This window comes from Schistocerca cancellata, chromosome 2, assembly GCF_023864275.1.
Source record: "Schistocerca cancellata isolate TAMUIC-IGC-003103 chromosome 2, iqSchCanc2.1, whole genome shotgun sequence".
Taxonomy (NCBI): Eukaryota; Metazoa; Arthropoda; class Insecta; order Orthoptera; family Acrididae; genus Schistocerca; species Schistocerca cancellata.
Window position 1 is genome coordinate 1,050,701,536 of NC_064627.1, and position 25,290 is coordinate 1,050,726,825.

Sequence of the window (25,290 nt, forward strand, 5' to 3'; positions counted from 1 at the left end):
ACACTGATTTCAATGCCTGTGGACCAGTTTAGTCTTGTGCAGCAGTCGCCAGTCGCGTGTTGTGTTTTCATTTGTGCTCATTCTCTAGATGGTGTTTGGACTCTCTGCTCTACACAGATTAACTCACACATTGGGATACTAAAGTGGTGACATCAGACATTTCTAAACGTGTGACACACTTTCTTTTTCTTTCCTCATACCATTAAATTGTGGCCACCATGGACTCAGTATTTTTGCAATACTGGAGGGAGGAGTAACGCCTCCAGGAATGACAACAAAAACTACAACAGGAGCAAACAAAGGAACTACTCAATCAGAAAACAGAACTCCTCCCTACTCATGTGGAGCTGATAGCAGACCAGGGGCTAGCAGAGAAATTACCTCCCTTGCCCCCCCCCCCCCAAATGCAATTCAATGGTTTCTACAAGGCTACACAAAGGTGGGAATATTATCTGTGGCAGTTCTTGCTGCCCTGCCAGGTACAGCACATCATCAATCCAGTCCACTCAAAATTTGAAGCCTTCTACAAACACCGAGAAACCTACCTTCGATAAACTTTGTCCGTTTATCATGAGGTAATTTGTTCATCAAACCCATGTGGTGGCAACATGGTTACAATTTAACCAGCACAAAAAGTGCTCCCAGCACTCATATGTGGCTTGGATCACTGACCTGCAAGGTCTCTCCCACAAGTGTAGTTTTGAATGTCCCCAGTGCGCTACACTGTATGTGGCCTCACTAATTAGGGACATGATCACCCAGTTAATACCTGATCTGGAGGTTAAAACCAGGGCATTCGTCTAGGCAGACCTTTTCTAGCCAAAGTTACTAATATTATGGAATTACATGAATTTATGGCAGTGTTAAGGGACATACTTTCTGAAATATGGCAGGAGGCAAAGTCAGATGCGTGTGGTACACAGCTCCCAGTAAAATGTGTAGTGAGCCAGGAGGCCTTGACTTCTTCTGAGCCACTGTGTGTTGATGCCATTAACGATTTAAGTGCAGTCGAGTCACAGCACTGTCCACCTTTGACTGCATCATGCTCAGCAAAGAGTCGTCATGCCCACTCATGATGTTTTGCAGATTTTTTTGGTAGATGTCTTTCTGCTCAATGAGCAAGCCAGCAGTCCTGCCCCAGCTATCATCTGGTTCAAGTTCGACAGGTTTATCCACACACAGAAGCCATGTGTGGGGCCTACTGCAAAATAGGCCATTTGGCAACAGTTGTGACAGTCAGCGAACCCCAGGGCTGTTGTCAGAGTCTCCAGTATTTTCCCTGGTCTCAAAGGTGTTCCCCAATACCCTGCAAGCATCACCACAGTACATTCTACTGTCACAGGTAGTGGCTGGGTGACTGATTAAGTTTCGGGTACACACGGGAGTGTCAGTCAGCCTAATTAACTTAAGTATGTATCGGCTCTTGGGCTGTCCTGTGGTGCAAACAGCCACACCATCAAGCGTATTCCTCTAATGGTCAACTTTCTGTCTCTGCATTTTATAAGAATGTGGAACGTGGAACTTACATCATTAATAGTAAATTCATCGCTGGCTCAAATATTTTTGGGTTCCGTGCCTTTTCTGTTTTAGGTTTCCAGATAGTTGACAAAGTACATTTAGTGTCTCAGTGGGTCCCCTTCCAAGATTTGGACTCTTTACTACAGTTATAAGACCAGCTGTTCAATAATACTCCAGATCCAACAGAAAATTTTGAAGAACATCTCCTTAAGCCATCGGCAGTACCTAAATTTTCTCACCCCTGTCCCATTCCCTTCATCATGTGTGATAAGGTCAAGATCAAGGTCAAGTTGCAGCACTGGCAGGACTTTGGTGTCATTTCTCCTCTCTTCTGAAGTTAGTAGGCCGCCTCTTTGGTGGTAAGGTAGAAGCCACATGACACCATGCACCTTTGCTGCGAATTTTAAACAGACGATCAATGCAGAATGTGTCATGGGGGTCATATCCCTTTCCATAGCTGGAGAAGTTGTTGGTGAGGTTATCAGGTGGCCAGTATTTCTCATACATCAACTTGCAGTTGCCGCTGGACACCCTTTCTCTGAGTTTCTTTGTGCTCAGTACGCCCTTTGGGCTTTATTACTGTACTCACTTGCCTTTTAGAATCTCATCCACACCTAGAATTTATCAACAATATTTGGAGTTGTTGATTCAGGACATTCCTTGTTGCGTGAACTACCTCAATGGCCTCTCAGTCATGGACTCCACACAGGCCGAGCTTTTGATGAATCTGCAGGTGGCAGTTTTCCAACAACTGTTGGAGAACAGCCACTGTTGCAAATAGGAATTTTTTTTTCCCAAGGGGGAATTTCTGAGGGTATGTGGTCAACAAAGATGGCATTGTCCCTGTGGATGAGCAAGCAAAAGCCATCATGAACCTGCCAGTACCCAAGAAGCTGAAGAAACTCAAGTCCTCCTTGGACAAGATTTCATATTATGGTAATTCCATTCCCTAGGCCGCACATGTGCCATTCTCTTAACCAACTGTGCCAAAAGGGTGTCAAATTTGTCTGCTCTGCAGATTTTTGATGGCTTTTAAGTCCCTCGAGCAGTGTCTGTACTCCGGTCCGTGTTTGGCTGCTTTCCACTGGGTAAATGTTTAACCGTGGCTTGTGACATGTCCCAGTATGGAACTAGTGCAATTCTGTCAAATCAAAACCCAGATGGGACTGAGCAGCCTGTCACTTTCACATCAAAAGACACTTTCTATAGCACAACACAATTATTCACTGGTGGAAACAGAGGCACTGGCTATCATTTTCAAAGTTAAAAAGTTTCACGTTTTCTTATATGGGGTGGACTTCCTACTGAACACCAAACTAAAGCCGCTGGTTTCCTTTTTGGTCCTTATTCTTATGACTTTCTATACCAGTCCACTAGCCAGCATACTGATGAAAACTGTGTGTTGTTGGTCATTTGTGCTGTTAACGATTCTCCCTGGATCTTCATATCTGATAACATTTGGCAATTGTTTCGGAGGAATGTCAAGACTTTTGCAGTTGCAATGGTAGCCCCGCTTCTGAGTAGCAGGAGGAGCACTTCATGTGTACCTTCAAGATCCAAATGAAGATGTCTGTCTCTACCTTGTCCCATGACAGTGCCCTATCAAGCTTACCAAGTGACACTGGTTAATGGGTGTAGTGCAGCAGAACATTGCACGGGTGACAATTGCGGGTGTTTTGGATTTGTTGCACCTCAAGTTGCATGCCTCAGTCCATCATAACCCACCATGTTTTTCTCATGGGGCTGCCATTTGGGCCCGATCTTTCGGTCGGCAGCACAGGACACTGCTAGGTGTAGTTGTGAGCTGCAAAGGTCAGTAGTTTTTTGTTGTGGATGTAGTTCAGGAGCAGCTGATCCATCATTCTAATCAGTTGTGACTGTGATGTGTTGGACCATCTTCCAGTCAGCCAGGTCACGGGGTCAGTCACAGCATTCTCTGCCACGGGGTCAGTCGCAGCATTCTCCAGCAAACGTGCAGCAGTGTACTACCGCACTGGTGTCCCCCATGGCACCCTCTGTCATCCTAGCTTCAGCTGCAAAATAAGGTGCCACAGGGGGTAGTTCCTGCAGCTCCCACTGTGGAGTTCTCTGCTCAGCAGTGACAGAATCCTTGCCCCTGCCCATGTCGACGGGCCACCCATTACCCAGCCTCCACTATCTGCTGCCCCCTCCAGCGAAGCAATCTACATTGATACACATAACTTTGGTCCTTCAAAATGCCGTTGAAAAAGACTGTCCTTACATCAAATTGCCTTATATACCAATCAAATTGATTTGTGACACTCAACAGAGACCTCTCTCATCTCAAATCTTGCTACAGGGCTAAATATATCAATGTAATCTATTTCACATAACTGATATATTCTTTAGCCACCAACTGAGCCTCATGTTGAAACACTACATTATTTGTATTTAATTTTTTAGCAAAATCCCATCAATTTTCCATAGCCTTATGTTTTTTAGTTTTATAAACTAGTTCTCATGGTTTTTTTCCCCAGAGAATTTTTCTTCCATTACTTTCTCCCATTATTTAGAATTTTCTGACTGCACTGCTTCTTCATAATTCTTACATGTTTCACAAAGAAGCATCATTCTCAGTTGAAGGGCTGAATCTTCAGAGTGACATAATAGTTCCTTCAAATTTCACCACTGACGGAAATTTTGGCTTCCTTTATCTTCATTTCTTGCTTTGAAGTTGCTCTCAATTTGTCCTTCACTGTCACACCAGGTGTGACCAAAAATTAATGGGAATATTTGTTTTTCTTAAAGAATCTTTATTTACTCATCATCAACATTGTCCCCTTCAAAGTAATCCCCCTCAGATACAGTATGCTTGTGCCAGCACTTTTTTCCAATCTTGGTTACACTTGTGAACTCACTTTCTATTATGGTGTTCAGTTCCTTCAGCAGTTCTGTTTATCTCACAAAGGTCATTTAACAACATCCTTTGTGGTTCTCTTCAGCCTCGGGAATAGAAAGAAGTCATAGGGGCCATGTCTGGCAAATATGGTGGTTGAGGCATCATAACATTTTTGTTTTCTGCCAAAAAATCATAAACAAGCATTGAGGTGTGAATGGGAGCATATGATGATGCAATTGCCATGACTGGTTATGCCACAGTTCTGATAGTTTTTTTGGATTGTTTCACGCAAGTAAGGCATAACTTCCATGTATTATTCCTTACTGATCGTAAAACCATCAAGGCAGGAACTCTTGATGCACTATCACATTGTAAGCAAAGAAAACAGTGAGAAGGACCTTCACATGTGATTAAACTTCTCAATTTTTTTTCGGTCTTAGCTCTTCAAACAGTTTACATTGGGATGACTGGGTCTTGGTTTCGACGTCGTACCCGTATACCCATGTTTTTTCACCTGCTACAACCTTCTAAGGAAGTTATGAATCATTGTCAACTTCATTCAACAATTCCTGAGTGATGTTTGTGTGACATTTTTTTGGATGAAATTCAACAATTTCAGAACAGACTTTGCTGCTACATGTTTCATGCCCAAAACATCGGAAAAAATTGCTCGGCATGAGGCCAAGGATGTGCTGACATCATCGGCAACCTCTCTGATGGTGATTCAGCAATTTTCCAGAACCTTTTCTTTACTTCTTCCACACTGTCATCAGTAATTGATGTGCTAGGGCACTCAGGGAAGTTGTTGTCTTCAATGTTTTCTCAACCCTATTTGAAATGTTTGGACAATTAATCATAGTAGATCCACCAAAACCCACGGTCAACATTTCAAATGTTCCATTTTTTGAGCAAATTAATGCAAATTCCCTGATCCATCTTTTTCACAAGTAAAAATTCACTGAGCATTCAAAAATAAGTATAACCTTTTTGACTGTCAACAATAAACTAAATAATCAAAACAGGTACCAACAAGATAAAAAAATTTGAAAATCAGATGTATAAAGCCCACAAAATTTTAAAAAATCCCGTTACTTTTTGATCCCACCTCATACAAATGGTTACTGACCTTTTCATTACTTGTAACTACATAACCTGAAGCTCTCCGATCATCTGTATGTTCGGCGACTTCAAGAAGGCATATGATTCGGTCAATCGACAGATGCTCTTTAACATCTTAGACGAACAAGGACTTGATTGAAAGACAAGGACATCAAGACATCAAGGAAACACTCAAGGGCACGAAGTCAAAAGTGAAATTCATGGGCAAATTGTCAGAGCCCTTTGAGATAAAGACCGGTGTGCAACAAGGTGATGGATTGTCACCACTGCTCTTCAACCTTGATCTGGATAAAGTCATCCGAGAATGGGAGAAAGAATTGAAAGCCCAGGACCACTGGAAACACATTCAACTTGGATGAAAGAATGATTACATCAAGGTCAGTTGTTTAGCTTTTTCAGATGACCTAATGATACCTGCAGCCTGCGAAAATACAACGATCAGACAGATTGAAGTCCTCAAGGAATGCGGTGAGAAAACTGGACTACAAATTTCATTCGCGAATACCAAGTTTGTTTGCACTAAATTCAACATTCAGAAACTGAACACAAAATATGGGCAGATCAAACAAGTTCCACACTTCAAATATCTCGGTGAGATCATAGAATCAACAGGGTTGGAAAAGGGAGCACCAAAAGTTTGGTTACAAAAGCCCAAACGAGCATATGGGGGAATGTGTGAAATCTACAACAAGAAATGTATGTCCATTCATACAAAGATCAAACATTATAATACAATGATTAAACCTGAAGTGCTGTACGCGAGGAAAACCTTGGTACTTAACAGAAAAGGCAATCTGGAGAACATCATGAAGGAGGAAAGAAAAATCATGAGGAAAATGCTGGGACCAGATAAAACAGAAGAGGGGTAAAGACTCAAATCGCGCAAAGCAACGGAAGAACTGTCCAACCTTGCCACAGATACTGGAAAACAAAGGCTGAAATTCTACGGACACAGTCATAGACTCCCATCTTCAAGGCTAACTCACAAGATCTTGACATACACTGCAAAACTGAAGAACACTCCATGGGTAGAAGAAGTCAAATTTGACTTGCAAAAGTCACAGATAGGAACATCGGACATACTAGACAGGAAACTTTACAGTCAGAAGATAAATAGATGGGCAGTAAAGCCACAGAATAAAGTCCCTAAAAGATCAGGGACCAAGTGGTCAGAAGAAAGGAAGAAAGCACATAGCAAAAGAATAAAAGCTATACAGTCTATTAGAAAGACGAATCATAAACATAATGTGAGATCCAACAGGGTCCATACGCACATAATAATAATAATAATAATAATAATAAAACTACATCTTCGTTCATATAATCCCGTTAAATATCCTCTTGAAAATCAACATTTTCACAATCAGTTTCTTTAACATCTTCCTTTTTAACTATATCGGACATCTCAACAATCTGTTTGGTCACTTGAGTCAATGGTCTCTGTAATTATTTTCAGTTGAATTTTACATCTCTATATAAAATCATCATAACGAACTAAATATCCTTTTAAGATTCGGCACCAAACTTCTCCCATTTTAGCACGGAAAAACCATGCATAGCATTATGTTCAAAATATCACCAAAATATCAAAATGACCTTCCTTCTCCATAATGTCTCAATTGGAGTTTAACCTTTAATTTTCATGGAACCAGTTTTGTTCTGAGTCTATTTTGCAGCCAACAATGCTGCATTGCTTTTGGTAAGTGTTCAGCAGAGCATAGCACAGCCAAAATTGTCCCATCCCACACAGGATTTTATTTTCCTGTTCAGCATCTCCATTCTACTTACATTTACATGGTGCAGTAACTGAACATTTTGCTCCAACTTATCCAGCAAACCTATGAACACCTGTATCATGGAACACACTGCCATCATGTGTACATAATTCTTTCACCATAACATCAACTTTAGTCTTTATCATTGTAATAAGCAGTGATGGCTTTTCTTTAATTTCATCTTTTTGTCACAAAAGGACATTACCTTGAAACTGGAAAAACCATAATCAAAAACAGCGAAGTATCAATGATACTGCAAACCTTTTTCTTATATTGGTCTGCAAACATCTCTGCAAACTAATTGTCTATGTGTAGTGGACTCTGTAAGCTAATTGTCTGTATGTAGTGGGTTTCTGTGCTCTTTTATCAAACTCCAGCTGATGATGTTTACCAAAGACACACTCCTAACATAATAAGCCACTATCAATTGTTATCTCTACACCATGCTCCTTTGATAATTGGTGCACATAGTATTTGTTTTGATGACCCATTTTTTATGGCAGCTCTGTAAGGTATCAACAGTTTCAACAACAATGCAATACTATTTTTGATGAACAATCTTCACAGCCAAATGATAAACCACTGGATGACAAGTATTTTCCATTTACTTACGCAGTTCTGAGACAACACTGTCAAAAGATGGCATTCTACTCTGCAATGTATATAGACACAGTCTCTAGCCAGGGAGGTATGTTTTTGTTACTTAACATTCATTACTTGAAGATTGTAAAAGTCATTTCACCCTAAAGCCAATGTTCTCTTTCTTGTTACTTTTACAGATCCTGTGCAGATTTCTTAACAGAAAATAAGTTACAAGATTCATCTGAACAAAGTCAATCATCTTCAAAATATCACTCTGTCCATTGAATATCTATATATAAATTTGAACTGTACCAAATGCTTCAATTATACACCAATTTTTGGCACACTCCATCTTTCTTGGAGTTTCAAATGGCTCATATGTGATGTACCAGTCATGTTATATGATTTGCACCACTGTCAATGTACCAATCCTCACAGTCCAGTTTGTTTATATCTACAGAAAACTTGCTGTGTCTCATCACTAAAACTTTCTTCTCAGTTTTTGAAGTACCTGTGTGGCTATGATTTCTTGAAATTTCCACTGATGTTACACAAGCTTACAACACAGCAAAGTCCTTTCTTTTGTCTATGTTAGGACACTCACTCAATTGATGACTGTTTTACTGACATCCAAACCAAACCAAACCTGTATTCCATTTTTGATAAGTAGTCCGCCCCCGGTAGCTGAGTGGTCAGCATGACGGACTGTCAATCCTAAGGGCCCGGGTTCGATTCCCGGCTGGGTCAGAGATTTTCTCTGCTCAGGGACTGGGTATTGTCTTGTCCTCATCATCATCATTTCATCCCCATCGACGCGCAAGTCGCTGAAGTGGCGTCAAATCGAAAGACTTGCACCAGACGAACGGTCTACCCGACAGGAGGCCCTCGTCACACGACATTATTATATTATTGTTTCATAAGTGACCTACTTTGCCACATTAAAGCATTTTTTACCTTCATGCCCTTGATAATGAGACTTTTGGATACATCTGCTTCAGATGTAGTCTGAGTGCATCTCTGTTGCCATTAGTTAACCTCTGTTTTTCACATCACTGCTGTAGCAACATTTTCATCTTCAGAATCTATTATTTGAAAAATGTAACTTAAACATAGTTTTTGTAACTTATTCCATATTTTTCAGGAGGTAAATCATGCCACGTAATATAAATATAATCAAACTCTTTGAGCAATGTTTGCAAAAATCATGCGCAAAAGTCACCACTGTCAACCGGCTTGTCTAACAAAGAGAGCTGAGTTTGTATTTCATCAAATTTAGTTTATACCAACAGGTGCTTCTAATACAATGATCTGAAATTTGTATCTAAGCAGATCAATGTCTTGGCTGAGCAAACATCACAAATCATTTGGAGCTTATCTCAAATCTTTGGCAGTCTGGCACTGTCTGATGAGAAATAAAGGTTTGGTGTCGTAAGACAGAATTAGTCATTTCCTTATCTTTGCGTTAGCCTTGGCTCACTTAGCAATATCAGTTATACAATTATGAGCACTATATGTGAGTTAATCAATTTACCATTATCAGCATAAAAAATTTGTCACACACTAAAACAGTTCTCATTATAATTCTCCGCATTTTGCAATTTCCTTCACCAGTGGATTTTTCAGTTTGTTGTCTTTCATCTGTCATCTCTTTTACACTTCTATAATACTGAGTTATCCTCAAAATCATTTACAACTACTGCAATTCGTGAAAAGTCTGGCACCCATGCACATCCACTACCATGTTTATAAAACACCATATTCCAAATTTAAAATAAAACATTTTTAAAATCCCAAAAGGACAATGATATTGGAAACTATATCAAACATCCAAAGCACAGACCGCTTTGCATATCTTGAGCTACAAGGACATATGCCCTTGTGACACCTCTTACTTAGAGAAGTGCATCGGCTTTTCATCAGTAACTTTTCCGCAACCAAGCAACATGAATTTGTTCGTTGCTTGAACATAGTTCTGATGAGTACTTTCTGTAGTCGTAAAGAAAAGGAAGGTTGGGTTTAACGTCCATTTCTGTAGTCCGAGGAAGAAAAAACACATTATTTGCTATTCTGAAATGCAAGGAAGGAATATTTCCACACAGCAGAAATTATGCACATTGAGTATTAAAAAAATCAATGAAAATATATTCCAAGAAATAAATATTACTGAGTTTTTATCAATCTATATTGTAAATGAATGGAAAAAGGCACTAAAATGACAGGAAATTAAGATTATCAAATGCCTTCAATAAAGCTTACCTTTACAAATGCTTTGTTACATAGTGGGCATGAGTGTGGCTGTCCTTGAGTATGTTTGAGCTCATGAATTTTCAGAGAGTCACGATTGAGAAAGGTCTTATCACAGTAGCGACAAGTCTGCTTTCTTTTGTCTATGTCTTCATGGACTTGTAAATGCTTATTAAGATTAATTTTCTGGTTGAATCCCTGAAAGTTGATAATGACATGTATCCATAATTTATTTTTGAGCAGAAACAGTTATAAACATCAGGATAGATAGTGGAGAACCTTATTACATAGCATCTAAAATTTATACAAGACAAATAGTCTTCAAAATCCAAAATTCAATTGATATGCTGCACACTATTAATGAGCAAAGATTACTTGTCTTCCCTGTATATTAACTATATATTTAAGTTACAAATTACAATAGTGTGCTGGACAAAACAGAGTCCATGCCATTTTTATGAGACGTCACAAGTCTATTACGTGTTGGTTATTACTTACAAATCTACTGAACAGGATTACAAGAGTATCTTCTTGGGTTGTACACTTTCACCCTTTTAGAAAAATTACCAGTAAACTCTCCCTGATTCTTTATATAATTGAACTCACATGTACAAACACCTTCAAAAATCTGATTCCTCTATAAATGTGTCAATGTACTAAATATTTTACGTTAAGCATGTAAACATAAAAAGTTTTAAGCAAAAGCTAGTTTTTCACACATCTCAATGTTTACGATATCATGTCTCCTGAGCTACGTTTCGTACAATGATATAATTTTGCGGGTACATTCAGTAGTATATGTGGATACTGTTTACAAAATATGTTGCAATTAGAGTCGGTGCTAAACAAGTAGTAAGTTAAAACATCATGCCTGATGCTGATGTTTGACTGTGTGGACACCAAAAAGATGATAAAGTGATGATCTTTTTCTCCTTCATCATCATTCTGTGGTGGTGGGGACAGCAAGAAAAAGTTTTATGAAGGTTTGAAATTATCTGTTAAGCTTGTTGGAAGTCGCTAAGTGCTCTCTTTCTCGTATCTCAGAAAGAAAGGAAAAGCCACAAGAATGAAGGGAAGGCAACGAATACTAAAAGGAACAAAAGAGAACAAGAGAGAGAGACGCTAGAAACAGAAGGGAGTAAAACATGAAAGCAGATTACAGTGGCTATCCAACCACGAGAATATAAAAAGAAAGCCAGCCACTCTGCAACACATTAAAACCTCCAGCCTAAAAGCAGTAGGGTGGAGGACATGGAGGGACAAAGGACATGCGCTAAAACCTACATAGAAGTATAAAACCCACTCCCATGGATAAAACGTAAAACTAAATCAGCTGTGGAGGCATTGTTGCCCAACACCGAAGGTAGAGTGCTGGGAACGTTAAAAGTCTGCCACAGAGTGGCTAAAAGTGGCCAGTCCAGCAAGAGGTGGATGACTGTCATTTGGGAGCCACAGTGACACTGAGGTGGGTCCTCACGACAGATTAGGTAACCATGCGTTAGCCACGTATGGCCAATGCGGAGCCGGCAGATGACAACTGATTCCCTGCGAGAGGCCTGCATGGAAGACTTCCACACATTCACAGTCTCCTTAATGACACGCAATTTGTTGTGTGTGCTGTTATGCCGTTCCATCTCCCAAAGCCAGAAAACCCTGCGGTGTAAGAAAGAACACAGGTCAGCTTCGGAGATGCCTATCTCCAGAAGCGGTTTCCGCGTTGCCTGTTTGGCCAGCCTGCCGGCGAGTTCGTTGGCAGGGATTCCGACGTGTCCTGGGGTCCACACAAACACCACAGAGGCGGGACTGTTCCAGGGCATAGATGGACTCCTGAATGGATGCTACCAGAGCTGTAGCACTGGTCAATAGCTTGTAGGCTGCTCAATGAGTCGGTACACAGGAGAAATGACTGGCCAGGGCATGAGCGGATGTACTCAAGAGCACGAGATATGGCCACCAGCTCTGCAGTGAAAACACTGCAGCCAACTGGCAACGAAAGGTGCTCAACATGTCCTCCATGAACATATGCGAGGCCTACGTGACCAGCCATTCAGCTGTCGGTGTAAACCACTTCAGAGCCCCGATCTGGGCCACCGATGCAGAAGATGGACTGCCACGGGCAGGAAAAGGAGACGGTACTTCGGATGCTCTGGGAAACTATGAATGTGTGCTGTGTAACTGGTGAGCAGCTGCACACGTCTGATCTGCAGTGGAGGGACACCAGCCTCCACCAGTACGCTGGTCACCGGACTCGTCCTAAAAGCTCCTGTCACTAATCGAACCCAACAGGGGTGCACAGAGTCGAGTAAATGCAATGCTGAAGGCGCTGCCAAACCATAAACCACACTCCCATAGTCAATTCAGGATTGGACAAGGGTTCTGTAGAGCTGCAGCAGCATACAGCTATCTGCACCCTAATTGGTGTTGCCCAGGCAACGGAGGGCATTGAGGTGCTGCCAGCACTTCAGCTTAAGCTGATGAAGATGAGGGAGCCAAGTCAATCGAGCATCAAAAACCAGTCCTAGGAATTGATATGTCTCCACTACAGTGAGTAGATCATCATTACGATAAAGTGCGGGTTCCGGATGAATGGTACAATGCCAACAGAAGTGCATGACACACGACTTTGTAGCGGAAAACTGGAAGCCGTGGGCTGGAGCCCATTACTGCGCCTTGTGGATGGCTCCCTCGAGATGTTGCTCAGCAACAACAGTACTGGAGCAGCAGTACGAAATGCAGAAGTCATCTGCATACAGAGAAGGTGAGGCGAAGGGCCCAACAGCCGCTGCTAGAGCCCTGCGGGACTCCATTCTCCTGGATATGGATGGAACTATGGGAGTCACCAACTTGGACACGGAAAGTATGGAGCGACAAGAAGTTTGGAATAAAAATCGGGTGTCGTCCCCGGAGACCCCACTCATACAATGTGGCAAGGATGTGACGTCGCCAAGTCGTGTCGTATGCTTTACGTAAGTCAAAAAAGACAGCAATCAGGTGTTGCCATCTGGAAAAGGCTATTCAGATGGCAGACTCGATGGACACAAGATTATCAGTGGTAGAGCAACTCTGGCGGAAGCCGCCATGGAGCCAGCAAGCCATGTGACTCCAGGACCCAATCCAACTGCCGACATACCATACATTCCAGCAGCTTACAAAGAACGTTGGTGAGGCTGATGGGCCAATAGCTATCCACATCAAGTAGGTTTTTGCCGGGTCTGAGCACTGGAATGATGGTGCTCTCCCGCCACTGTGATGGAAAGATGCCATCGCACCAGATCCAGTTGAAGATGATGAGAAGATGTCGCTCGTAGTCAGATAAGAGATATTTAATCATCTGGCTGTGGATGCGATCAGGCCCAGGAGCTGTGTCGGGGCAATGTGCATGGGCACTGAGGAGCTCCCACTCTGTAAATGGGGTGTTACAGGATTCACTGCAACATACAGTGAATGAGAGGATGTTCCCTTCCAGTCGCTGTTTGAGTGTGCGAAAGGCTGGGGGGTGAGGGGTAACTCTCCACTGCAGAGGCTCGAGCAAAGTGCTCGGCAATCGCGTTTGCGTTGTTACATAACTCGCCATTTATGGTAACATCGGGGACAGCTGTTGGGGCCTGGTACCCGAAAAGACATTTGCCCAGACTTGGGAAGGTGATGTGTGGCACCCAATGGTGGAGACATATCTCTTCCAACACTCCTTCTTCCGCTGTTTGATAAGGTAGCGAACACGGGCACGGAGATGTTTAAAAGCTATGAGATGCTCCAGGGAAGGGTGCCGCTTACGCCGCTGCAGGGCTCGCTGACGCTCCTTAATTGCTTCAGCGACTTCTGGCGACCACCAAGGGACTGCCTTACACCTCTGGCACCCTAAAGAGTGAGAGATCACGTTTTCTGCTGCAGAAACAACTGTGCTAGTCACCTGCTCAACCATCACATTGATGTTACCATGTGGGGGAGATTCAGCGGAGACAGCAGAGGTGAAAGTTCCCCAGTCTGCCTTGCTCAAAGCCCATCTGGGCAGGCGTCTCTGTGCCTGATGCTGGGGCAGTGACAGGAAGATGGGGAAGTCGTCACTACCACACAGGTCATCATGTGCTCTCCAGTGGATAGATGAGAGAAATCCTGGGCTGCAAATTGGTAAATCAATGCCCGAGTAACTACCATGAGCCACGTTGAAATGTGTGGCGGCCCCAGTATCTAAGAGGCAGAGGTCAAATTGCATCAATAAAGTTTCGGCATCTCTGCCTCGGCCAGTAAGCATGGTACCACCCCACAAGGGGTTATGGGCATTAAAATCTCCCAGGAGTAGGAAAGGTTTAGGGAGTTGATCAATCAGTGCAGCTAATACATTCAGGGGTACTACACCATCTCGAGGAAGATATAAATTGCACAGAGTTATTTCCTGTGTCGTCCTTATTCTGGCAGCCACAGCTTCAAGACATGTCTGAAGGGGCACATGTTCACTACAGACTGAGTTTAGGACATACACGCAAACTCCACCTGACACTCAATTATAGTCGCTACAGTTCCTGTAATGTCCCTTATAGCCATGGAGGGCAGTGGTCCGCATTGCTGGGAACCAGGTTTCCTGGAGGGCAATGCAGATAGCTTAACAGTTGACGTAGCTCAGCCAGGTGGTGGAAACAACTGCCGCAATTCCACAGGAGGATGACATCATGAGACTGCAAAGGTATGGAACATTCAATGAGGCAGTTTACGCCTCAGAGTCACCTGCTACCACCAATTTATTGCCTGAGCAGTCTATATCCATTGTGTCTGAAGGTCTAGTGAGATCTAGCTCCTCAGTGGACGCTAAAATCTCCACACCATCCTCAGCCGCAGAGCTTGTAGGTAGCAGTGGTGTGGGTGCCATCGCAATTTCCTTGGTCTTAGGGGTTTTATTTTTGGATTTCTCTCGCTGCTCCTTGGGTTTCCCTGGCTGGGAGGACTTCATTGGCTCAGTCTCCAGGACTGAGGATGAGCGTGAAGATGTACCACCAGCTGCTTTTGGGCTCTTCAGCCACTGGCAGGTGTCGTCTTTCCCACTAGAAGAAACCTGAGAAGGGAGTGACCCAAGGGACCCCTTCCTAGCGAGAGAAGCCAAAGAAGACTTATGCTTCTCTGGCTTAGAAGTGGGGACAGATGTCCTCGATTGTATGTGGGGGAGGGGGGGGGGGTTGCTCCCAAAGTAGGTGGTGCAGGAGCAACAGGGAGGGAAATGCCCCCTACCAGCAAGGGGGCAGGTGTAGGCTTCCGGCTCTGAGAGGTGACCTGGGTTGGTGGAGATGATGGTGTCAGAACTGTTGTAGTGGCGGCATAAGGTGATGTCATATGTACAGGATGCAGGCGTTCGACCTGATTATCCTTCGGACCCCGGTGGACACTCCGGAAGAAATGTACACCTCGCCACTCTAAATTGGCGTGCAGCTCATCGTCAGACTGCAAAAGAAGGTCTCTGTGAAATATGATACCCTGGACCATATTTAAGCTCTTATGGGGTGTGATGGTTACAGAAATGTCCCCCAGCTTGTCACAAGTCAACTCTCATGACTGGGCAGAGGATGCTTTTTTGATCAAGACTGACCCAGATCTCATTTTGGACAAGCCCTCCACCTCCCCGAACTTGTCCTCTAAATGCTCAACAAAAAACTGAGGCTTCATTGTCATGAAAGATTCCCCATCAGCTCTCGAACATACAGGGTACCGGGGCGAAAAAGATCCGCTGCAATCCTTAGCCTGACGTTCCTCTCATGGTGTGGCCAGGGAGGGGAATGATTTGGGTTCGTACTTCTGCGCGTTGAATTGATCTCATGATCGCTTAGAGACTGCTGGTGTTTCACCACCAGCAAGAGATGATGGACTACGCTTCATCACGTGTCAACCGCCCTGATGCCACCCACTCCGACCAGGGACCCTCCCCAAGGGAGCAATCCAGCTGCAGCAAAGGCCACGTGGCAGGATGGCCATTGCTGGGAGTCCCAATGCCCCAGGGGGATGGGCATCTACCCCTTGGCATACGTGGGGAGTTAACAGTGCAGGCATCAGCAGAGCAATCCCTGTGTGGTCAGGGGGCTACAACTAACGGGGTACGTGGTGGCCCCACCATAATGGACGGGCTACTGTGCTGGATATCGGGTGCAAAGAAGTCCATGGTCATTGTCGATGCAGAAATTGGCACTGCGAAATGCATGGTGGAAAATGCACCCAGGAAGGTGTCCTCACCCAAGAGATGGAGAATGGGCAGGACTGCAATGCGATGACGAGAAAGTGGGCTAAAAATCTCAATGCATGATGGACACGATGCACCTTGTAAGGCGCCCTTCCCCAATTGGCTTGCTCTTTGAGAAAATTTTGAAGAATGGAGGTCAAACCCTACAGGGGTCCGTCACATAAAGGCCGAAACGTGTGAAACTCCTTTTAGTAGCCTCGTGCAACAGGCAGGAATACCTCAGGCCTATTCTAACCCCCGGACCCGCAGGGAGGGAGTAACCCAGATGAATATAGTCCAGGTACGTATGAGTACTCGGTCACACTGCCTCAAGATAAACATAGTTTCTAACTGTAATACTTGTGTTGTTGTATTAAACTTTTAACATAAGATTGTATTATTTAGTGAATAGATTATGACAGCATTTTAAAGTTTCCAATTTGGTCAATAATTATGTACAAAATTGAAAATCAAATTTCTGTTGCCCTGGAAGCCATCAGATAGGCAACCTGCAACTGCTAATTTGGATATTAAACACAAAATTGAGAAATTTTATGCTGTGTGTAGAACAATTAAGTAGACCCTAAAAGAAACGAGATTATGAACAGGTTAATGCAGCAATTTTACTAGGCAATGGTAGCAACAGCAGGCTGCCAGGCTTGGCGCAGGAACATTTACTGCCATGAACACAGTAGAATCCAAGACTGAGTAATGTGATTTTCTTGATGTATCCTAAGTGTACCAAGAAGGGACAGAATATTTTATGAAAATTCTTGTCAATTACTCAACATCTACTGTCTAATTCATAAAAGCACAGAATAGTAACATAAGCTTTCTCACAGAGAACAGATGAATGCTGCTAAAATAGGGAAAAGGCAACCACTCACCTATAGAGGACTAATGTGTGATGCACAGAAACACATAAGAGAAAACAGTGTCCACACTAGTTTTTGAGCTGATACTTTTTTCCTTACAAAAGTACACACTTTTACACGCACAGCCATACAGATGCTTAAATGTACACTCCTGCAGCTGCGGGAGTATACGTTTGGATGTCTGTATAGTTATATGCATGAATGTGTGTACTTTTGCTAGAAAAAAAGAATGAACCTGAAAACTAGTGAGAACACTGTTTTCTGTTACACGTTTCTATGTATCACACATCAGTCCTCTTCAGGTGAGTGGTTGCCTTTCCCTTATTTTGCGTATTATTCCATTCAGGAATTTCCATTATTGTTGTGCAGATGAATGATGGATGTTAACCAAGATCTATGAATAACTATGTTTAGAATAATGCAGGGAGCATGTGTGGCTTTAACAGGATATCACAGAGCCCAGCACCATCTCCACCACTGCAGCCGCAGTGTGGATTCTAGTCCGAACCAGTAGCTGAACTGAGACTCTCAGCCTGCCATATATCACAACAGTCTAGTGATCCTCTTCCCAGAAGCCAATTTAACTGACACGATACTGCTGACAGCATCTTCCTTGGACAATAACATTGTGCATGACAAAATGGAGTTACCACTTGATCCTTCACCTTGTGTGCCCCCCCCCCCCCCTTTTCCATTCCATAAGAGCCAACACAAAGAGGATCATTTCTGCCCATATATCATAACTGAAGGAGAAGAAATGCTGTATGGTGTGTATTAATGATGACATGGTGGGCTGTGTATCTGGCATCTGCATGAAGGAGCAGTGCTGTCAGCTCAGACATTGCCCTCCCTGATAACCAACCATGGCAGACCACACATGTTGTTGAAGTCTACATATGCCTGTCCTGCACCCTGCTCACATTCTAGTCTTTCTCTGTGTGATACATCAGTGATAATGCATCTTGCCTACAGTGCCTACAGCCATAACTATTGATGTCTTGTTGTTAAGTGGACTTCACCTCTGGACTGTTCTTATGATTGTTTACTTGCTGTCCTATGATGGTCATGACCACGATATGGACTTGTGTGCCAGATTCATTGATTCTAGTTATTTACATAGGCTGTGCTTACTTACAGTGACTAACTTTTGCACACAAACTTAGTTAACTGCATGAAAGCACCACAACTGCTATTGTGTGGATACGTACATTCTATGAACTCAATTTTGTCCTACCAGGAAACTGTAGGTTGCTTGTCTACAACATTACACTATGAGAAAATCAGCATGGACTTTGACATGTCTCAAGCTGCAGATGGCTATAAGACAAACAACACAAACATGCTGAGAATCCAAACCAATGGACACCAGTCACAATCCAATGTGAGTTGCATAAAACTGTCCCCAAAAGTAACAGCTAGCCAACCAAGAAGGCCAGCGTGGCAAACAACTAACTATCATAGATCAGTCTCAGCAAGACTGACACACCACACACTAGATTTTCACCGTATAATTAGTTCATTTAGTTCCTGTTTGGAACAGCATACAGCATTTACTGATAAAGCACAAAAACACTATGAGCAAAACCAGTCCTAATCAAACCATCAATGAATAGATGAATACAGTGCCTAAGAAACATCTAGAAAGTCCCAGTAAAGTTCTTAGTCCAGTGAAACTGTCAGAAAAAAAGCCTGTACCTTGCAAAAGGTGGGGTAGACGATTTTATTTTTTTAACTCGTTCATATTGTTGGAACGGTTCGAAAACCAAGTTTTGCCAACAAAATTTCTCTTGGGAAAACTTTCTGCAGTCAAAAAACTTCGAAAATTTCAGACTTTTTTTCAGTTTTTTTCAAAATATCTCAGTTTCATTTGCTCCTATCATTTTGACGTCTATTTTCTTTTTTAAAGAGCACAAAATTCTCTACAAATTTGATTCTAACCATTTTTTTCTACTCCCAGTATCTAAGGCGCTATAGCGCATCAAAAAATACCAATTTTTCGAATTTTGAGCAAAGTGGCAAATTACCTAATTTTTGAACACTGTTATTTCAGTTTCTATTTGTGTAGTATAAACATATTACTCATCATGTTATTCATTGGAATTTACCATCTCACTCTGCTACAGGGCCAGGACAAACAGCATCATATTCAGTAACTATGAACACATTCACGTCGTATTGCGTGATGTTTATTTGTGTTACAATATGTAATACGATTGCATATGAGAAGTTCACAACGAAAAGACATTTTACAATCCGGCGATCAGAAAAGTATTGGTCAGGGGTTCCTTCTGACATGATTATAGAACAAAAATTGATGAGAACCATGAAGAGTTCTGGAGGACTTGCTTCTGGCCAAGGAATTACGGATAGTGTATTAACCAGATGAACATTCGGTATGATTCACATGCAGAGCATTTGTGAAGAAACTGAGTCGTATTGTGAAGTGAGCGCAGTAACATCAGAACAGCATGTAGATGCAAGAAGTTGTCGCATCAAACGAGATGGCATAGACTTGCGTAAGCTGCGTGATTGGTTTTCAGTGCACCCTCCCTTCCCTGAAAGTGATTTTATAATGTCTATCAGCAGTGGTGTTGTCAGAACGGAGGATGTTAATTGTCATACGTGTCACGAAGAGGGGGAAAAAGGCATGAAAAGAATAGTTGGTGACAATTTCCACGATGTAAAGTTCCATAGAAAAGATAAAGTTGTGACTCTCCTTTCTGCATTCAATTCTGTAAAAGCTGGGAGCACTAAAATTACTCCAGTTGATCCTTTAACTCTTTTCCAAAGGATTTGTTTCATGAAACAAAGTGAAGAAGAGTTAAAAGCCTTTCTGAAATATGAAGTTGCTCCTTACCCAATGTCCATATTCTCAGGAAAAGGCATGCGAAAAGGAACAAAATCTTCATTCTACAATGCCTTCGTTCCAGTGGAAGATGTGACGTCAGGTGGACCGAGTAAATTTTTTGTCATTGATGGAAGGTACCTTATCCACAAAGTGACTTGGACTCGAAATGTTTGCTTCAAGTCAATAGCCCAAGGCTATGTTTCTTACCTGCAACGTCATTTAGGATCTCAATTTGCTATTGTATTTGATGGGTATCCATGTGACGAAGACAAATGTAGCACAAAGAGTGCTGAGAGGATTCGTAGGTCCAAAAAACATTCTTCGGTTGACATTGTGGTTGAATCAGAGATGGTGAACCAAGTCCCTCAGGACAAGTTCTTGTACAACGAACAAAACAAGATGCGTTTGATCACACTTCTTAAAAAGGAATTTCTGGAGTGTAGCATTGAAGTGCACCAGGCACAAGAAGATGCTGACGTTATGATTGCAACATCTGCCATTTCAAGAACCAAAGATTTTGGAAGTGTTGTCATTGTAGGAGAAGATGTTGACCTGCTTGTGCTCATGACCGGTTTGTGGCAAGGCATTGAAAACTTACTTTTCTTAAAGCCAGGAAGAGGAACTGCAGAAGACAAGTGGTTTTCCACTGCATCTTACAAGTTTGACAGTGAATATATTCTGTTTACTCATGCCTTTAGCGGATGTGATACAACATCCGCTTTTTTTGGTCAAGGAAAAATTACGTGCTGCAATATCGTTGCGAAAAATGAACACCTAACCTCAGCGCTTTGCATGTTCAATAAACCACATGCTACCCGTGAAGAAATAATAACAGCAGGATGATGATGATGATGATGTTTGGTTTGTGGGGCGCTCAACTGCGTGGTTATCAGCGCCCGTACAATTATCCAATCTTTGCTCAGTCCAATTTCGCCACTTTCCTGGATGATGATGAAATGATGAGGACAACACAAACACCCAGTCATCTCGAGGCAGGTGAAAATCCCTGACCCCGCCGGGAATCGAACCCGGGACCCTGTGCTCGGGAAGCGAGAACGCTACCGCGAGAACAGCAGGAGAACAGGTTACTATCGCATTGTATAGTGGAGGTGACAGCAGTTCCCACACACTAGACCATTTGTGGTACCAGCTATTCGCCAAGTCTGCCACAAAAAGCAAACTGAATCTTGCACGGTTGCCACCTACACAAGATGCTGCACAACATCATTTGTTGCGGACTTACCAACAAGTCCAACGTTGGATGGGAAACTGGAAACCTCCTGAGAAATGGGGCTGGAATCACAGTGACCATGGTCCAATACCCATTATAATGAACCAAGATCCAGCACCTGAAGCTCTTCTTCACATTGTTTCATGCTCATGCAAGATGAACTGTGGCCGAGCATGCTCCTGCAGAAATGCAGGTTGGAAATTTTCTTCAATTTGCAAGAAATGTATTGGGGTCAACTGTGACAATGTGCCAAAATTTTTATATGAAGACAGTGAAGTGGTTCATGGTGTGGGTTCCTGTAGTCATGTCCTAGTTCATGAACCACGGGCAACGTATGAGTGGCCAAGTAAGTGGTCCCGACAGTTGGGATACCAGTTACTTTGGAATAAGGCTGGTCATCTCGGACATATTCTGAGTCGTGGTCACCTTTGTGCTCATACGGCAAAGACTACCAAATCCACCGGTTAGTCCCTCAGCTGTTAGGGGTAAAACCCAATGGGCCTCGGAGCAAGTAAGGCTAGCAACCTGCTTCCCTGGTACTTTAAATATGATGCTGGCAATAATCAGAGCAAAATGCCTCGGACCTTTGGAAGTGACGGAGTCCCACCTGTAACTGACAAACCAGGGACTCCTAAGATACGACTTGGCAAACAAATGGTAATGAGATGGGGAGCTATTAATATCAATGGGGGCTACTCTGGGAAGAAGGTAGAGCTGGCAGAGGCTGCAAGTAAGATGGGGCTGGACGTTTTAGCTGTTAGTGACATTCGGGTAAGGGGTGAGAAAGAAGAGGAAGTGGGAGAATACAAGGTCTACCTGTCAGGAGTCAAAGCAGGAATAGCACAATGGGGTGTAGGGCTTTACATCAGGAAAGAAATGGAACCTAGCGTAGTTGCAATAAGGTATGTAAACGAACGACTGATGTGGATAGATTTTACAGTGTCTAGCAAGAAAATTAGGATTGTGTCAGTATATTCGCATTGTGAAGGGACAGATCAAGATAAGATGGATAGTTTTTATGAGGCACTCAGTGATGTAATCGTTAGAGTAAAGGACAAGGACAGTGTTCTGCTCATGGGTGATTTTAACGCCAGGATTGGAAATCGAACAGAAGGGTATGAAAAGGTTATGGGTAAATTTGGAGAGGATATGGAGGCCAACAGGAACGGGAAACAACTCTTGGATTTCTGTGCCAGTATGGGCTTAGTAATCACAAACTCCTTTTTTAAACATAAGAACATTCACCGGTATACTTGGGAAGGCAGGGGAACCAGATCTATATAATAACAGATCAGGAATTCAGGAAGGCTGTGAGGGACACACGTGTATTCAGGGGATTCTTTGATGACACTATCATTATTTAATCTGCAGTGAAATTGGGATTGTGAGGCCGAAAGTGCAGGAGGTCAGGTCCATATGTAGGAGGATAAGAGTGGAGAAACTTCAGGATAAGGAAATCAGGCACAAGTACATAACAGCGATCTCAGAAAGGTACCAGTTAGTTGAATGTAGTCAATTACAGTCATTGGAAAAGGAATGGACAAGGTACAGGGACACAGTACTAGAAGTGGCTAAAGAATGTCTTGGAACAGTAGTGTGTAAAAGTAGGATGAAGCAAACAGCTTGGTGGAATGATACAGTCAAGGCAGCCTGTAAAAGGAAAAAGAAGGCGTATCAAAAATGGCTACATACCAGAACCCAGGTAGATAGAGAAAGTTATGTTGAAGAAAGAAACAAAGCCAAACAGATAATTGCAGCATCGAAGAAGAAATCGTGGGAAGACTTTGGAAACAGGTTGGAGACTATGGGTCAAGCTGCTGGAAAACCATTCTGGAGTGCAATTAGCAGTCTTCAAAAGGGAGGTAAGAAGGAAATGACAAGTATTTTGGACAGGTCAGGAAAACTGCTGGTGAATCCTGTGGATGCCTTGGGCAGTGGGAGGGAATATTTTGAAGAGTTGCTCAATGTAGGTGAAAATGCGATCAGTAATGTTTCAGATTTCGAGGTAGAATGGGATAGGAATGATGATGGAAATAGGATCACATTTGAGGAAGTGGAAAAAATGGTCAATAGATTGCAGTGCAATAAAGCGGCTGGGGTGGATGAAATTAAGTCGGAACTCATCAAATACAGTGGAATGTCAGGTCTTAAATGGCTACACAGGATAATTGAAATGGCCTGGGAGTCAGGACAGGTTCCATCAGACTGGACAAAAGCAGTAATCACACCAATCTTTAAACATGGAAACAGAAAAGATTGTAACAACTACAGAGGTATCTCTTTAATCAGCGTTGAGGGTAAAATCTTCGCAGGTATTGTTGAAAGGAAAGTGCGAGTATTAGTTGAGGACCAATTGGATGAAAATCAGTGTGGGTTTAGGACTCTTAGAGGTTGTCAGGACCAGATCTTTAGCTTACGGCAAATAATGGAGAAGTGTTATGAGTGGAACAGGGAATTGTATCTATGCTTTATAGATCTAGAAAAGGCATATGACCGGGTTCCTAGGAGGAAGTTATTGTCTGTTCTACAAGATTATGGAATAGGAGGCAAACTTTTGCAAGCAATTAAAGGTCTTTACATGGATAGTCAGGCAGCAGTTAGAGTTGACGGTAAATTGAGTTCATGGTTCAGAGTAGTTTCAGGGGTAAGACAAGGCTGCAACCTGTCTCCACTGTTGTTCATATTATTTATGGATCATATGTTGAAAACAATAGACTGGCTGGGTGAGATTAAGATATGTGAACACAAAATAAGCAGTCTTGCATATGCGGATGACTTAGTTGTGATGGCAGATTCGATTGAAAGTTTGCAAAGTAATATTTCAGAGCTAGATCAGAAATGTAAGGACTATGGTATGAAGATTAGCATCTCCAAAATGAAAGTAATGTCAGTGGGAAAGAAATATAAACGGACTGGGTGCCAAATAGGAGGAACAAAGTTAGAACAGGTGGACGGTTTCAAGTACTTAGGATGCATATTCTCACAGGATGGCAACATAGTGAAAGAACTGGAAGCGAGGTGTAGCAAAGCTAATGCAGTGAGCGCTCAGCTACGATCTACTCTCTTCTGCAAGAAGGAAGTCAGTACCAAGACTAAGTTATCTGTGCACCGTTCAATCTTTCGACCAACTTTGTTGTATGGGAGCGAAAGCTGGGTGGATTCAGGTTACCTTATCAACATGGTTGAGGTTACGGATATGAAAGTAGCTAGGATGATTGCAGGTCCTAGTAGATGGGAACAATGGCAGGAGGGTGTCCACAATGAGGAAATCAAAGAAAAACTGGGAATGAACTCTATAGATGTAGCAGTCAGGGCGAACAGGCTTAGATGGTGGGGTCATGTTACACGCATGAGAGAAGCAAGGTTACCCAAGAGACTCATGGATTCAGCAGTAGAGGGTAGGAGGAGTCGGGGCAGACCGAGGAGAAGGTACCTGGATTCGGTTAAGAATGATTTTGAAGTAATAGGTTTAACATCAGAAGAGGCACCAATGTTAGCACTGAATAGGGGATCATGGAGGAACTGTATAAGGGGGGCTATGCTCCAGACTGAACGCTGAAAGGCATAATCAGTCTTAAATGATGATGATAATGATGATGATGATGAGACAGTGAAGATGATGTTATGGAGGATGTTGAGGAAACCGCTGACGAAATGAACGAACTTGCTGAGGCTGACTCGCTGTCTAAAGAAGAGGTCAATCTGGGATCAACTCTATGTACAGACTCTGAATCCGTAACTCAAGGTATTTCTGGTGACACTAAGGAACCTGGCCCATCAAAACGTTGGAAGTGATGCCCATATCTGTCTCAAGTGCACTAAAATGCGATATTACAAGTATTACACACCCAGAACTGTCAACATTTTTTAGTAACTGACAATGCATTATAACTGTAATAAGGCTACTTATTTTTAATGTCAACTGTGTGGCTTTTATACACAAGAATAATTACCTACCTAATTAGGTTGCCTATTTGCAGTTTCCTGAGACGATTTATTTTGTGTGTGTGTGTGTGTGTGTGTGTGTGTGTGTGTGTGT

At 42.6% G+C, this 25,290-nt stretch overlaps 1 protein-coding gene across 2 annotated transcripts in view; it reads right to left on the reverse strand.

The window, feature by feature from the left end:
* Positions 1–25,290, reverse strand: part of LOC126163031 (uncharacterized) — a 300,543-nt gene that overhangs the window by 37,949 nt on the left and 237,304 nt on the right. For both annotated transcript variants that reach the window (XM_049919905.1, XM_049919904.1), the window contains exon 18: positions 10,111–10,296. In XM_049919905.1, the coding sequence (XP_049775862.1) occupies positions 10,111–10,296 (186 nt within the window). The remainder of the gene's footprint in view (positions 1–10,110; positions 10,297–25,290) is intronic.